General features: G+C 39.1%; 1 protein-coding gene across 1 annotated transcript in view; it reads right to left on the reverse strand.

The window, feature by feature from the left end:
* Positions 1–17811, reverse strand: part of BMPER (BMP binding endothelial regulator) — a 492812-nt gene that overhangs the window by 193613 nt on the left and 281388 nt on the right. Inside the window, exons 7-8 of the mRNA XM_077269281.1 lie at positions 12751–12850; positions 5403–5512 (exon numbers count right to left, since the gene is read on the reverse strand). Coding sequence (XP_077125396.1) covers positions 5403–5512; positions 12751–12850 — 210 coding nt within the window. The remainder of the gene's footprint in view (positions 1–5402; positions 5513–12750; positions 12851–17811) is intronic.

A 17811-nucleotide genomic window follows, 5' to 3' on the forward strand; every position in this document is an offset into this window, starting at 1 on the left:
AAATGGTCTATCTACATTGGGGCGATGTAAAATGGGAGCGCTAGCGAAGTGGGACTTGATATAGAGGAAGGCCTTGGAGACCTCCACCAACCACAATTTGAGATTTGCTCCCTTCTTGGTGAGGGCTACCAAGAGAGCTACCAAAGTTAACAAATGGGAAATTAACTGGCAATAATAGTTAATAAAGCATGAGCGCTACACCACTTTGAGAGAATGGGGTTCCTGCCAGTCCATAACAACCTGTAGCTTGGCAGGATCCATAGCCAATCCCTGGGTGGAGATGATATAGCCAAGGAAAGGCAAGGACTCCTGTTCAAAGACACACTTCTTCAACTTGGCACAGAGGGCGTTTGCCCGTAGGAGGTTGAAGACTTTGCAAACATCTCTCTGATGGGAATCTATATCTGGAGAGTAGATGAGAATATCATCCACATAGACTATGACCGAGGTGGTGAGCATGTCCAAGAAGATATTGTTTACAAAGTCCTGGAAAATGACAGGGGCATTACAGAGCCTGAAGGGCATCACCAGATACTCATAATGGCCTTCCCTGGTGTTAAATGCCATCTTCCATTCGTCCCCCTCACGGATGCAAATCAGGTTGTAAGCACCTTGCAGATCAAGTTTAGTAAAAACCCTTGCTCCCCGAAACCTATCAATTAGCTCAGATATCAGGGGCAGAGGGTACTTTTTCTTAATGGTGATGGCGTTAAGACCTCTGTAATCTAAGCATGGACACAGTTCTCCATTCTTCTTCTGCATGAAGAACCCTGCCCCTGCAGGTGACACAGACTTCCTAATGAATCCTCTTTCCAGATTCTCCTGGATGTACTGAGTCCTGGCCTCCATCTCCAGGAGAGATAGTGGATAGACTCGACCCCGGGGAGGCTCAGCACCAGGCAAGAGGTCAATTGGGCAGTCATAGGGGTGGTGAGGCAGAACGGTCTCCACAGCCTTCTTGGAGAACACGTCCGCATAGCGCCAATAGTGTTTGGGGAGAGAGAAAATATCTGCAGGTACCTCTGTATTAGCAACCTGAATGCACTCCCTCTGACATCTACCCTCACAAGATTCATTCCATCCCAGAATTCTCCCTGAGGACCACTCTATATGAGGGGAGTGGTAGCATAGCCATGGTTTCCCTAAGAGGACCTCATCATTTCATCCGGGAATGACTAGCAGGAAGATGATCTCCTGATGGGATGGAGACATGGATAGACCCATTTACCACTCGTACGGTCACTGGTTTGGCGAGCATCACCAGAGGAATTACATGCCTTTGGGTGAAAGCAGAAGACATAAAGTTGCCCTCCACCCCGAATCCACGCAAAGCATTACCGTACGAGTGGATGGGCCAATGGTAATTGTACCCTTGATGGTCACTAAACGGGGGCGTTTTCCCGACCGCTGAGGACATCTGGAGGCAAGATGTTCTGACTGCCGCCACACTTGACAAACCTTCAGTGAATGAGGGGTCTGGGACTTAGAATCTGCTCGTGACACTTCCATGGCCTGGACTGGAGATTCCAGAGGTTTGGTGAAGGTGGGAGTCAGCCAAAACCTCTGCCTACACTGAGCTCGCTCCAACCTTCGCTTGTTAAAACGAAGGTCGATGTGAGTTGACACCGCTATTAGCTCCTCCAGTGTGGCGGGAATCTCCCTAGTGGCCAAAGCGTCCTTCACATGGTCAGCCAGTCTCCTCCAAAATACAGGGATAAAGATTTTGTCCTGCCACTCCAGCTCAGATGCTAAAGTCCGGAAGTGGACAGCAAAATGGCTGACCATGTCAAGCCCTGTGTCAGTGCTAGCAGTTGGAGATCCATATGATGGGTGACTTGAGGTCCCAAAAATACCTGTTTCAGAGTACTCAGGAACCGTGGAGCACTCTGCACCACATGATTGTCATGCTCCCACGGCAGCGTGGCCCACTACAACACCCTGTCCGACAGGAGGGATATAATGAATCCCACCTTGGCCCGCTCTGAAGGGAAATGTGCAGCCAGGAGCTCAAGATGTGTAGCACACTGGCTCAGAAATCCCCTACATGACTTGCTTTCACCAGAAAACTTATCTGGCAGCGGGAGGCGGGATAAGGTCGAAACATGGGTGGCAGTGGACAAACTAGCTGCAGCCATGCTAGCAGCCTGAACAGCTACTGCGGTAACATCCACAGCTGAGGTTGTGCGCTCGAGAGCCGCCTACCTGTCCTCCAGCTGCTGGATGTACCACTGCAGTCGCTGTTTGTCCGCCATTACTAGCCACACCCTGGCACTAGTATAATGTTAGGGCTGGCGGAATGCACCAAATAATATTAAAGAGGATATAAGGTGCGTTCGCAGCCCGGGGTCCACCGTGCAGAGATGACACCTGCTGCTTAGTGCTTAGTAATGATGGACAGTATATGGCGGTATAACATAAACACATGCAGGTTAACTTAACCCGGTATGTGGGAGGCAAAACTACATGGTAAGTCATCATTTATAGATTAGTTATGCATGTTTTATTTATTTATTTATTTATTTATTTATGTATTTATTTATCGGATGCAGCTCTTGCTAAATGTGTACAGCCTCAATTGAAGTTGTGCTGCAAATAATATCATCTCAGTAGTCTGGTGGACTTTAGAGAAAGGAGCCCTGCACTTAACATTGTCATACACAGCATAAAGTATGCAGGCAGCTACTTAGCTATATTATAAGCACAGGCACTTTTTATAAACCCTGCACAGCACTTCTCTAGTGGCAAACTTCATAGGTCTTTTCAGGCAAATTGCCTTTCCTTCCTTGAACCATACAGATAGATTAAATACACTTATATTCTCTTTTAATAAGAATTGTATACCATGATTAATGAAATGTGTGTTTAATTCTATCCTTAGTCATTAACATTTCTCACACATTCCTCTGGATAAACATGTTAGGGCATGTTAGGTTAGGCTATGGGTTGAACTAGATGGACTTAAGGTCTTCCTTCAACCTTAATAACTATGTTACTATGTTACATTGGAGGCCTTTCCTTTTGTTTTTGTTTGTTTTGTTTTAGTGAATTGTATATTGAATAAAAATTGCAAGTTATATTTTAAGAATCAGATTAATTGTTCTTGTACTTTTCTGGTCACTTTACTCTTGCTCATTGTTTGAATATATAACACAAAGTATTTTTGGATCACATCTATCCTTGATTATTCTCACAGAACTGGAAGAATTTTCCAAGGAAGAATGGATTTCAATCCCTCAAGCAAGAAATGAAAGACTCTTGACTGGCTACAAATAGTGTTTACAAGCTGTGATACTTTCAAAATGGGGTGCTACTAGGTATTAACCATGCTTTTGCATCTGTCCATTTTCCTTTTTGTAATTTTTAAAGTGTAAAAGATGGGAAAAATAAAATACAGCTCTAGCAAAAATTAAGAGACCACCACATCAAAACCCTATCATAGGCAGCCCAATTTCCAGACCTGAACCCCATTGAAAACCTCTGGAATGTAATCAAGAGGATGATGGATAGTCACAAGCCATCAAACAAAGAAGAACTGCTTACATTTTTGTGCCAAAAGCACTGTGAAAGACTGGTGGAAAGCATGCCAAGATGCATGAAAGCTGTGATTAAACATCATGGTTATTCCACAAAATATTGATTTCTGAACTCTTCCTGAGTTAAAACATTAGAACTGTTGTTTATAAATGATTATGAACTTGTTTTCTTTGCATTATTTGAGATGTGTTATTTTATGTTGACCATTTTTCTTTGTCAGAAAAAAAATACAAAATTTATTGCTTGGAAATTCGGAGACATGTTGTCAGAAGTTTATAGAATAAAAGAACAATTTACATTTTACTCAAAAATATACCTATGAAGAGAAAAGTCAGACATACTGAACATTTTGCAGTGGTCACTTAATTTTTGCCAGAGCTGTATATATATATATATATATATATATATATATATATATATATATATATATATATATATATATATATATATATATATATATAGATAGATAGATAGATAGATAGATAGATAGAATCTCCCCCCCCTAAAATACAAAGGGAATGTGTCATTTTTAACTTGAGGCATTACAGAGATCATTTCATCTTCTACCTTGCTTAGCTGTTCACAATAACGGTAATTTTGAACAGTAGTGCCCAAACTTTTACAATACCACTTTTCATGTGCATGTAAATGGCTTAGGATGGTTGATCCTTTAGACAGATTCCCTTGAAAATATCCCATTCACATGTTATTCACACATCCATGCTTCCTGTACGTGTCCTATCTGTGTTTTTCACTGATCATACCCATTATAATCAAAGGATAAATTCATTTTTTTCTCAGAAGAATTATCAATAAAATTGTGATATGCCCACTTTTGATCACATTTCAGGATGAAAATCATCCATTAAAATGAATGGGTCCTTGAAAAAAACATTTAATTAGATATAAGGGTGCATTTTTTTTCTCTTACATACAAGAAAAATGGATGACACACTAATGGTAAAAAATAGTGATGATCAGATCATCAGACTTTGCTGGCTTCTCCTAATTTTAACAATGTATTTGACTGAAATTGAACTAAATATTCCTAATTTGTCTCGTGGTGTCCCTCAAGACTCGAAAGCAAAATGAAAGCAAGATGTTAAAAGAACAAACACAAAAATAATACTCACCATGTTGTTCACTACTCTGGCAGCCCATCTGCTTAATGTTTGTTGCCAGTTATCCGGTCTTCTTCTTTTTGATGTTGCCTGCCATTACTACAGGCCAGGACTTCTGTGCATGGTAAAATCGCAGTGAACGTCATGACCTTACAATGTGCAGTGACCCCCGCAGCCTGATCATGGCTAGAAGTCTTGGACTATATTGAAGAGGCCTGAGATGTGGCAAAGAATAGGATTGGACAGCTAGAAACTAGAAAAAGTCTGGCCATAGAGTTGAGTGATAAGATATTAGCTTTCGTCTGTTTTTTTAAATTATTTAGCTAATACAAATGATGGTCTGGCAATTTTTACGAATCATGATTCAAATTGTAAGGTGATTACATTTGTATGGAACCTCGAATTTCAGAAAATTCGACTCGACTTTGATCCACCAGAGATCAATCTGCACGTCTCTTGTAAAAACTGACACATTGACCAAACATTACTGAAAATCTCCTCCAGCACACTCATGAAAATCGGTCCTCAGAAATCGTACAGAGCAATAATTGTTGAAATAAGACTGTGTTTCTTTTTTAAATACATATTTTTTGCACTGATGATAAAAACAACATGTCACTAAATCCTTCAGTTCCACTGAGCTCAATCTCCAATATTTTTGGCCTAAGTTGCATCTGGACAAGTGACACATACAAGAAGAGGCATCCAAAGTGGGAGTTCGTATTTGGCTGCAGGTGCTCTACTTACCCTGCAGGTGCATGTTGTGCAGCTGTCATGCATAAAACTGGAATGATTGTCGTAGACATCACTTCGAAAGAGGCAACTGCCAGAAGGCAGGTCAAACACTTTTCTTTGGCCTAAAAAGAGGCAATAAAATATATGAAATAACAACGCAAATAAATGAATGCAACTATATCAAAAAGCTTTTCTAAAGCCATAAGAAAATAAGAGTCACATGAAACAAAGAGAAAAAAAATCAGTCTGTAAAAATAAACTACTACCTCAAAATATTCTTAGGCTAAATTCCCAGGATGAGTATTTGAGGTGTTTTTGATATTGAAGATTTTCTACAAAATTTCTGCACAAATTAGCTAATTTTCTTTCTTTTTTTTCTTGTGTTTTTTTTACATAAGCTTTTATTGCGCTTATTCTGCTGCTGGTCTTTTGTAAGTCAAGTTTTTTATAAAACTTTGTTTTGATTTTTTACTGTTTCTCAGCATTGATAAAAGTTTATTGATAATGTCATGTGCGTATTACATGCATTTTTGATGCATTTCTCCTGCAAAAATGCATATGTGTTTTTAAGCACATGCATTTTTACCTTTGGATTTTCATAATATCATTCAAGTCAATGAGGAAAATCCACAAATAGTATGCATATTTACCGCAAGAGAAAATTAGATGTTGCAGATTTCAAAAACGCACCATAGATCAGTTTACCCTGCATAAAAAAGCACAGTCGGCATGAGATTTTTAGAAATCTCGTTCACTTTGATGGAACTATAATATGCTGAGCTTTTTTAGACAACAAAAATATGCAGCATCAAAAATTCACCAAAATTCATCATCTGAACTTAACCTTAGAATTAAATTCAATGTTTCTACTGCTTAATTCACGGAAACATTATTGGATTTATACCCCACTTTATGCTAAAGAGACACATTCAAAATGGAGAAGAAACATTTCTCCTTTTTGACTGGTTGAATTGTTTTTACCCAGCTGCATTTCACAGTCCGAATACGTAATATCATTTATGTGTTGTCTGTGGGACTCTTGACCAGAAATCAACAGTCTCATATATGCTTCTGATGTCCTATAGTTACCTCGAGTCACGGTGATGCGCCCTCTTTTCAGAATAGTTCCCAGGCTCAAGTTCATATGAGTTCATCCAGCAGAGGGCGGATCACCGCGACTCGAGGTAACTATAGGACATTCCCCTGCATTCCATTCATTCACCAAATTTTACAGACAGGAGCACAGCTGCATTAGCAGAGCTCCTGGGTGTAAAATCATTTAACCCCTTCAGATGGATTTACAGCGTGGGACAAGACTGATCGACGGAAGGTATGGAATATTGTTGTTTGTTTTGTTTAACTTTATTTCAGGTGACAAGGGTCTTCAGGTGGATTGAGAGTATAATGAAATATTAAAACACCCTGTGTCTTTATTTCATTAAAATACTTTTTAATAATGTGTGTGTGTGTTTTATTAACCATTTCATACTATTGGATTAATAATGGATAGGTGTCATAATTGACGCCTCTCCATTATTAACCTGGCTTAATGTCACTTTACAATAGCAAGGTGACATTAACCCTTCATTACCCCATATCCCACCGCTACACGGAAGTGGGAATAGAGAGGCTAAGTGCCAGAATAGGCGCATCTTCCAGATGTGCCTTTACTGGGGTGGCTGGGGCAGATGTTTTTAGCCAGGGGGGGTCCTATAACCATGGTACCTCCCTAGGCTATTAATATCTGCCCTCAGTCACTGGCTTTCCCACTCTGGCGGAGAAAATTGCGCGGGAGCCCACGCCAATTTTTTCCGGGATTTAACCCTTTAATTTAATAGCTAGAGCTTCAAAATTTTACACACAGACACTTGTTACATTACTAAAGAGGAATATGTAATAAAAAAAGGGACATGAGATAGTTTACTGAATGTAAACCATGTTTCATATCCTGTCGGGTTTGTGAAGGAGATAGCAAAAGCCGGCAATTGAATTACCGGCTTTTATGCTATCTTGCGCTGAATTAAATCTAAATATATATATGTGTGTGTCTCACTGATATATATATATATATATATATATATATATATATATATATATATATACTGTATATCTGTTTTTAGGAATATTTTAGCCGATGGATCCATGATTTGTCCATTTTGCAAGCCTGCGCAAAAAATTCGCCGTACGGAAGCCATACGGATGCCATACGGATGACACACGGATACATTTGTCTGTAAAAATCGCATCCTCGCATTGAATACGGAACAGTGTTTTGTGAAAATTACTGCGTATTACGGCCGTAAAATATGGACCGTATTTCCCTACGCTGAGTGTGACGCCAGCCTGAGACTGTTGAGTTCGGGTCAGGACTCAGGAGATGATTTGTGGCAACTCCATCGATCGTGGCTTATATTCGGATTCAGAAACACAGTTTAACCTTGAGGATGATATACATGATAGACCTATATGTCCACAGCCTGTTTCCAGGACACAAAACAAACCCTACAATCTATATTACGGAGCTGAAGATTCTTTTTATGACACCAATTGGAGCCCCTCCATAGTACAGAGATATTCCAACAGACAACAACTATCTACACTTCCTTTTTGAAATTATAGAGCTTTATGGGCGCTAAATTACAGTTGTGTACAAATCAAAGCTTGCACAAATCCATAATATTGCTGTGTACTTTATCCTGAATTTTGCACCACCGTGTTTTTTAACTTAAAAAATGTAGAGGCCAGATGTTTCATGTGTGCACATGGTAATTCATGAGCCATGATCATTTTTAAGAGTCTGCTGATGCTAAAACATGCAAAGTGGAGGCCACATGTTTCTTTTTCCATGTACCATAGAACCAAGTGTATAGATTAGCAAAATTTGAATGCTGCTTATTACAGTCTTGCAAGTGAACACAGTAGGTGAAGGCTCTCTGCTAGACACCTCTGTATTTCTTCTGTTGTAGTCTGTTGAGGTATCATGGGTCATTAACTTTTTATTTTCACTCATTAGAGCTGTCATATATCACATACTGATGATTTCAAAGGAAGAAAAGAGGAAGCGGTAGTTGTGGTTGCGTTTCAATGAACCGGACACTATAAAAAGATGTGCTCCAAAAGCTGGACACCTGGTAGATTTGCTTTTCCCTTCAACAGATGTATAGATTTATCTTGTGAGAGTATGTACATAGACAGCATGGTGGCACAGTGGTTAGCACAGCAGCCTTGCAGCGCTGGAGTCCTGGGTTCAAGGACAACATCTGCAAAGAGTTTGTATGTTCTCTCCGTGTTTGCGTGGGTTTCCTCCAGGTACTCCGGTTTCCTCCCACATTCCAAAGACTGGGAATTTAGATTGTGAGCCCCAATGGGGACAGCGATGATATTGTGTGCAAACTGTAAAGCGCTGCGGAATATGTTAGCGCTATATAAAGATAATTATTATTTATTATTATGAGCAGAAGGGTTAAGTCCCTAGCACATGGCACTTTTGTAATGCCATTAAACTCAAACCCTCATATACTGGAATTGGAGTGATGTATTCCTTTGTATTCTACAAGGAATCTGAGAGAGGCTAATTGAATATTACGTTTTCACATGCATCTCCCATTATATCTTATAGTATTCTTACATTATTAAAGGCACAATTATTAAAAAAACTTCATAGAATACAAATGGTCCAAAACCGGATGGGTTAATCTCAAATGCATAATGTGTTAGATAACCAATAGCAGGCAGTTTAAAAAATGGGAGCAGGCCCCAGAGGACATTGTGCATGCACAGTGTTGTCTGGTACCTTCTCACGGCCATAAGTCACTTGACCAATTAAATATCAGGCCAGAGATGTTGTACAACGGAGGTGCAGAGAGACGATCAGGAAGCAGAGAGCAGTGGAGAGGTCGGTGGTGAGGTATGTTTTTTTATTATTAATCTTTTTGCTGACCCACTACTGCTCAGCAAAATGGCAGACACAGCTGGACATAATTTTGCTGAATGAGCGAATTACAAAAAAAATCTGTATTCTCCAGAATGTAGATTTTTATAAAATGCCTCTTGAAATTTGAATAGTAATACTTCTTTCTGTCTCAAACTGACCCTGGAACTGGAACCCTAACTATCGCTGTCACAGGGGTTCTCTTAATGGTAGAGAGGCTCAAGTCTCAAACCTCACTATACTCCTGCTACTCAATGAACTGTCCCATCCCCACCACATGGAGCATGGGACAGAAATGTAATGTGAACAAGACACACAAGACAAAACAGGGATAACAGAAACCCTCCATCATACAAAAGCAAAAAAAAATAAAAAAAAATCTAGGTTTATTATTGTTTGTGTGAGTGAATAGCCCATTTTATACCTGGAGTGCTGTATGAAGTGGAGCCTATGAGCAAAATCAACCCACACCTATTTTAAAACCAGCTGAAGACTGTGAGAATCAACTGCCTGCCTTATACTCTATGACAACAAAAGGCCTATAATATTCAACTTTGTTAGGATTCTTGCACCCATGTTTAAAACAATCCACAGGAAAATCAAGCCATAATCATAAATCACATGAATCTTTATTACATATGTGTATGAGAGGAGGCTATTATTCAATGCCATTCAAAGGTAACTACACAGAGACTTGTGTTATGAGAGACAAATTCATCAACAACATGTGTAATGGATCCTTGTTGTTTATCCCAGCAGTAAACACAATTCTGGCCATTTGGAATGTACTGCAAAAATGTAAGTGGTTGTTTTAACTGGTTAGCTTCATTTATTATAAAAGTCAGCTTTTCCAGTCCAACGTCCTAAGTCATTTGACATAAAAAAGGCTAACACTTGGCACAAACATATAAAATGAAATCAGGTCAGTTATTGCCTTCCTTAAAGAGTCTGGCAAGATTGCAGGTCCCCCAATGATGCACAAAACAGAGGTCCTGTAATCAAGAATGGAGGAGAACATAAAAAAAAACGTGCTGGAGGTGCATGTGCTTTGCCGCTCCACTCAAAGTCCATGGCACTGACCAACAATGACCATTACTGTCTGAGACTAGAAGAGGTAGAAAAATATCATGCCTTTTTATGTAATTGGAGGAATAAAGAGGTACAGTAGATTTTTATGAGTGATGACTCATAGTTCTGTATAACTCAAGGTTCATTTATTTTAATTATTATGCTTGCCTATATAGCATCATCATGCTCCACATCGCTTTACAGACATCACCATCACTGTCTCCCTCTGGGCTCACAATCTAAATTCCCTATCAGTATGACTTAGGATGACTGCTTAACAATACAGAACTAATATGTTCATTTGCTTTTTATGCCCTTGCACAGGAGATACATTGCTGAGTAAGCAAATTATTTTATGCACTGTAAGATCACAGTGTTTTCACTCTTGGCGTGATGCAAAAACTTTCATTATTTCGAGGAAAGTCTAAAATATTTATTTAATAGGTTAAAAGACTTATGTTTAATGCATAACGATAAAGTCTATATATAATCTTATGCTGGCGAAGACAGTTGTCAGATAAGTGCTTGTTTGCCAAATGCAATTTCTCCCAACCACTGAGTGCATGTTTATTTGTTAGATGAGAGGCTCACAATTTGCTACCAGGCTCCTCTGACAGTGGTTTATTACAAAGCAGAATAAAAGATCGACATGATGAAACCCAAAAGGCTGATGCTTGTTTCTACTCACTTTTGTTGTTGGGGAACCATTGAGAGACCCCATATTTAAAGGGGTTGTTCAGGACTTTTTTATTGACAGCCTTATCCTTACGTTGTCGATCAACTGTTCTTAGTGCCGTTGGTGAGGGTAACTGCTATTGATGCACAGTACCTGGGCCACAGTCACTATACAGATCACGGAGCTCTGCTGCGCAACTCCGCAACTGAGAACTTACACCTGCCTTTGGCATCAGGAACAGCAGTGGTGTCGCACCCCTCACCAATCAGGAATTGATCACCTATACTAAAGATAGGCCATTAATGTATATGTCCTGAAAAAAAACCGGTGAGCCAATCTCACCAATATCATTATGATCTGCTAATATTAATCTAATATACAGTGGCATTAGAGATGTGCCTCTTAACTTCCCATGGTCTACTACTACTGCTTGCCTCCAGCCTATTTTAAGAAAGGCCCAATATTTAACAAGTTATATTACTAAGTATTATACTTATGTCAATTTAGGATTATGTTTAGTGTGTTAAATATAAAATAGAATAAAAAATTCACCAATCCCTCTAATGCAGTGTCTTGCCCTTCTTCTGTTTAACTTGAAAATAATTCTAAAACTTTCTAGAATGCAATTATGTGTCAATACTAAGCTGTATTTGTATTACTTAACATCTTGTAAATGGCAAACCAAACACACAGACATGAGAGAAATGTTCATAAACACACAGTAAATATCCCCACTGTTTACAAGGATCATATCACACAGGAATTATTTATTCTTTTTGGCAACAGAGTTGACATTGACTCCTAGACAGTAATGTTCAATGATGTTAGTTCAGACGTTAGTGATTGTGCTTTACGAGGAAGGGTATAGCCTGCTAGTAGTTTTGTACTGTCATTTTAAGCAGTGTTATTGGCAATGGCTTTTAAGGATACCTAAGGTCTTGTCATACCCTTTAAGTTAACCCAATAATCTAATAAAACAGTTTTTATAAAAAGTATATGTAAATTCCAAAAATGCCTCAATTTATCTTACATGTACTCTATGCTAGGGGCCTGCAAATCTACAACATTTCTTGATATATCCACAGTTTTTTCTTCTTGTTTATAGAGTATGAATACTATCATATTCTACAGTGCTTTACAGAACTTGGCAGTACTCATTACTCCTTGATCCCAAACAGAAAAGGTCCAATTAATCTTCAAGTATATTCTGGGATGGTCAACAAACTGTTAAGAAGAGATTATATCCCTAATCAGATTTAATCCCAAGACCCATATTACATCCCCAGTGCAGGAAATGCATTGCTGATGGCATTTTCCCCTCATATGAGGGTTAACTTCTTGAGATAAAAATGTTAACATTTAACAAGACTGTGAAATTTTGCAGATATTTGCTAAAAATTAGTATTGGTACTAAAAAGTTTAAGACAACTCTGGCAAGAAAAACGAGTCATCTTGGAATGCCCAACTTCGATAAAATTGAAAAAAATAGTTGCTAGACACAACATTAGCATACTCCTTATTGATGCACATAATATTATGCAATCATTTCTTCTGCTCATGATCAAGGACAAAATTATGTTTAAGTTTTATCTAAGCAGGGTATTTGTTTGATGTGCTACATGTGGTGATGCTTAAGGTTGGCAGCACCATCTAAATACTTAAACATATTAAGAGTATCCACTCACCTATGCATTTTGGGCAACACTGTCCAGTAGGAATATGACTGAGATGCTGTGGGCATGACAGAATTGGGCAGACTTCTTTAATGCACAGTGTCCTGCCTCCCTAAGGGAAAATAGTGGAGATTAGAAAAAGAAAAACTGCAAGTCTATCCTAAAAACAAAACTGTGTGTGAAAATATACAGAACCGCTTCTCTCCTAAAAACAATATTTTCTCAAAATCAAGTATATAAAATGAATCTGCCAATAGGATCAGCCCTACTAAGCCTACTATATGGACATGTAGGTTATAGGAAGCAAAATAAAATGATATCTTTATGTGTGATCCAATATTTTTCTTCAGAAAAATCCACTTTTTTCTTATATGTAAATGAACTGTTCAGGACTATGGGCCGAACACAGATCTGCATGAGAATCTACCTCCAGAGATTATTTTAAATGAAATGGGGCATTACCAGTGTGAGACAAATTGACACTTTACTCTCATTCACACACAGCTCTTCAGTGAAATCAGACCTAACACAGTACAGCAGAAGTAAACTTTGTCTTGTTACAAACATTGCTAGCAGCAGCTGTCCTCTCATAGTGCTGTCAGCTATGCTCTAGAGCTGTGCCTGATTATAACCAGCACAGTACAGCAGAGTTGAACTTGTCTCAATACAAACACAACAAGCACATTTGCATTTGTCTTCTCACAATGCCATTAGCTCTGCTGTACTGCACTTCCCCAATACTGGCTACTTGTAAAGGTACCTTCACACGAAGCGACGCTGCAGCGATAGCGACAACGATGCCGATCGCTGCAGCGTCGCTGTTTGATTGCTGGGGAGCTGTCACACAGACCGCTCTCCAGCGACCAACGATGCCGAGGTCCCCGGGTAACCAGGGTAAACATCGGGTTGCTAAGCGCAGGGCCGCGCTTAGTAACCCGATGTTTACCCTGGTTACCAGCGTAAAAGTAAAAAAAACAAACAGTACATGCTCACCTGCGCGTCCCCCAGCGTCTGCTTCCTGACACTGACTGAGCTCCGGCCCTAACAGCACAGCGGTGATGTCACCGCTGTGCTTTCACTTTCACTTTAGGGCCGGCGCTCAGTAAGTGTCAGGAAGCAGACGCTGGGGGACGCGCAGGTGAGCATGTACTGTTTGTTTTTTTTACTTTTACGCTGGTAACCAGGGTAAACATCGGGTTACTAAGCGCGGCCCTGCGCTTGGTTACCCGATGTTTACCCTGGTTACCAGTGTAAAACATCGCTGGTATCGTTGCTTTTGCTTTCAAACACAACGATACACGGCGATCGGACGACCAAATAAAGTTCTGGACTTTATTCAGCGACCAGCGACATCACAGCAGGATCCTGATCGCTGCTGCGTGTCAAACTAAACGATATCGCTAGCGAGGACGCTGCAACGTCACGGATCGCTAGCGATATCGTTACAAAGTCGTTTCGTGTGAAGGTACCTTAAGACAGAAGTGGACAGAACTGTGAGAGGACTACAGCCACAAATGTTTTTGTAAAGAGACAAAGTTTAGTTTTGCTGTACTGTGTTAGCTCTGCTCTACTGTGTTAATTCCAATCTCACAGCAGAGCTTACTATTATATGAGCAAATTGTCAGTCATTACTTGGTTCAGACTGGCAATGCCCCCTTTTATTTAAAATAATCTCTGGAGACAGATTCTCAGGGAGAACAGTGTCTGGTCTATAGATCTTAACAGCTGAATTACTAATAAGAAAAATGAGGATTTCTCTGGAATAAGACATCAGATGGCAGATATGAAGGTATCACTTAGTTTAGCTGCCTATGACTAATATGCCCATATAGACAGCTAAGGATGGTTGATCCTACTGACAGATTCCCTTAAAGGTTATACAAGGCACATGAACTGCAAATTGTAAAAATATATTATACATAGTTTCATTGCTACTAATACTCTGAAATTTCAATGGATTTTCATGAATGGATCTATAGTCTAGGAATCTCTGTCAATACATTTTGATACACTACAATGTTTAGTAATGTAGTAATTTAAAAAAAATAACTGCATGGTGGTCAAAACTCTTCATGTTTAAGAAAATAAAAAGTCAAATTTTAATGATTTGAAGATTAAAAAAATGGAAAATGACATAATTAAAAGGTAACTTGTGAATTTTTTAAGGAATATTCTCAAGATCCTCTGCAGGAGCGCACCACTGAGCAACTTCCTGCTTAATAGGAGACGGTGTTCTCCTGCAGATTGGCTTGGTTTAGCCTAATATATACTAAATAATATGATCACAACACATTGTAAAAAAATCTGTGTTTCTACTAAGGTTGGTAAGCGTGTCTTGATTTAAATAACTGACAATAATAAAAGTTAGTAAATTAAAATTAAAAAAATAAAAGAAACCCGTCAGTCATGTCATGCTGCATGTGTTGCAAATCCGAAATATCGTCAGGTTCCTTAATTAAAGAAAGTTATTTTTACTTTGAAATACTATATTGTCTCAGAGAAAACATAGCATGGAAAATGAGCAAAGTACAGACAGCAGAGTCTGCAAACAGGGAGAAGACTTAATTGGGCAGTGTCCTTTAGAGTTCCAACTTGACTTGATTGGAAGGTGTCCCCTAATAGGCAGATAGAGAGATCTATCAATCAAAATGAGCTGGGTGGAGAGGATCTCCAGTTTGTCCTAAAACTGTAACCCTGTAGAGAGGATGCCTGTCTAGATTTCATGTGCACTTTACATACCAATTAGTCTAAAAATGCCCTTGGATAAAACTTGAATTTCCCAGCAGCATTGCGAAAATTAATTTCACTCATCTAAATAGTACACAACATGCAGAAAGAAATGGCTGCTTAAAAACAACTTTCATCTTTGGTGCAGAGTAAGGTTAGACTGAAGTTTAATTACATTTTACACTATATCAGTGTGTGGTATGACATCATAAAGTATTCCATACTGACTTGTATATTAACAAAAGTCAAGTAACTAGTCTAGAATGGATAATGAGAAACACATGAGAAATTTCTAATGTCACTAATTTAGAAGAGCTTGAACCTCTACCAAGGGTAGCAGTATTTCCACAACTACCTAAATGTAATACATGAAGTCTCTGCAAAAGCCCTCATAAAGCTGTCATGAATCAACATTGAACTTTCATTGAAATGGTGAAAAACTAGGTGTGAAAGTTGAAGGCAAAGTTGAGAAAGACCAGATGTTGATGGAACTAAGAGTTAATAATCAGAACCCCCCAGTCATTAGAAGGTCTCATAGAAGAAAAGAGAAAATGCTTATCTGAATTAACGTACAGTCTACTTCGTACAGCTCCAGAAAGTGTTTCTTATTTCAACTGCAAGTGCTGTTAATGGGTTATGAAAACTATCTTTTGGAGATAGGTTACATCTGTGATTGCCGATCACGGCTGACCTGAAATAAATTAAGATGACACCTCCATACTCTATTACAATAAACACTTGCACTATTGGGACAAGCCCAGTCTAAATAAGACTCACTCTTGTTTATGACTCAGGGAATGCTATGTTCTTTATAAACACTATAGGTTTAGCAGAGAATGAAGGGCAAGGCAGAGTCTCCATTCAGTCTATGAATAAATAAACTTAGTCAAGGCCATGAGAAACAACTTTTGTCATGCACATTTCCATATGGATTATGGATAACTGCAATCTATTACCACCATGAGGTAATGGCTTTACATTTGGATGGATTGTAGTCTCTTGCCATGTTTATTAGTACAAGAATAGACTCCTTTTCAGAATTTGTAAAACACAGAATAACGCCCTTGATCTTATCATGTAGAGCTGATGGATCTGTAAAGCACTTGAGGCCAAACATCAGTGGAGAGATTAACAACTAAGGGTTTGTTCTCTAGACTGTCAAAAAGGACACCAAGGTCAATGTTTTTCTAGATAAACCATATTTCCCTGATGTCCAGAGTTCTCAACGGTATAAGGTATATATTGGGTTCAAAAATAGCCATCAAGGTCAATATTTTCATTCAACGGGAGGTAAATATCACATTTGAATAGATCAATCTTCTGAAGAGTGAAAATAAGACAGAAACCTGCATTGTCACACAATATATAAGACAGGATGTGGTTGTAGCTGGCAATACACATCAAGAAGGACAGAAGTACAATGAAGGTTACTTTTTAATTATGAAAAATTGTCAACAGGTTTCGACACGATGTTAGTTCTTCATCAAGCAATAAAGTGACTGTTAGATAAATAGTCAAGGATGGCAAAAGGCTTAAAGTAGTAAAGGGTAGGGTTGAGCGAAACGGATCGGACAAATTCAAAAATCGCCGACTTTCAGCAAAGTTGGGTTTCATGAAACCCGACCCGATCCCAGTGTGGGATCGGCCATGCGGTTGGCGATCTTCACGCCAAAGTCGCGTTTCATATGACGCGTTCAGCGCCATTTCTCAGCCAATGAAGGAGGATGCAGAGTGTGGGCAGCGTGATGACATAGGTCTCGGTCCCCACCATCTTAGAGAAGGGCATGACACTGATTGGCTTGCTTTCTGCGGCATCACAGGGGCTACAAAGGGCATGCACGTCGACCGCCATCTTACTTCTGCCGATCTGAGCATAGGGAGAGGTTGCTGCAGCTTCGTCAGAAGCAGGGATATACTTAGGGAGGGAAGATTAACCCCCAAACCGCTTATGCTGTAGCAATTTCCACTGTCTAACACCACCTTTTCTTTGCAGGGACAGTGGAGGCTAGATTTTTGTGCATCAGCTCTGTAGCTTATTAGGCTGCCTTATAAGGCTCCCTGATAGCTGCATTGCTGTTTGTACGCCGCTGTGCAAACCAACTGCTTTTTTAAAAGCAAAAATCCTGTTGCTCCTTTCTGCACAGTTCTATTGTTTATTTGTCCACACTTTAGTGTGCAGCAGTCCTTTTTATTGCTCTCTGCCATACTTGTCCTGAGATCATTGTAGGGAGATTGAAATTGTAGTACAGTCCTTTTTTTATATATATATATATATATATATATATATATATATATATATATATATATATATATATATATATATATATATATATCTTCCAGCCACGT

This window comes from Ranitomeya variabilis, chromosome 6, assembly GCF_051348905.1.
Source record: "Ranitomeya variabilis isolate aRanVar5 chromosome 6, aRanVar5.hap1, whole genome shotgun sequence".
Classification (NCBI taxonomy): domain Eukaryota; kingdom Metazoa; phylum Chordata; class Amphibia; order Anura; family Dendrobatidae; genus Ranitomeya; species Ranitomeya variabilis.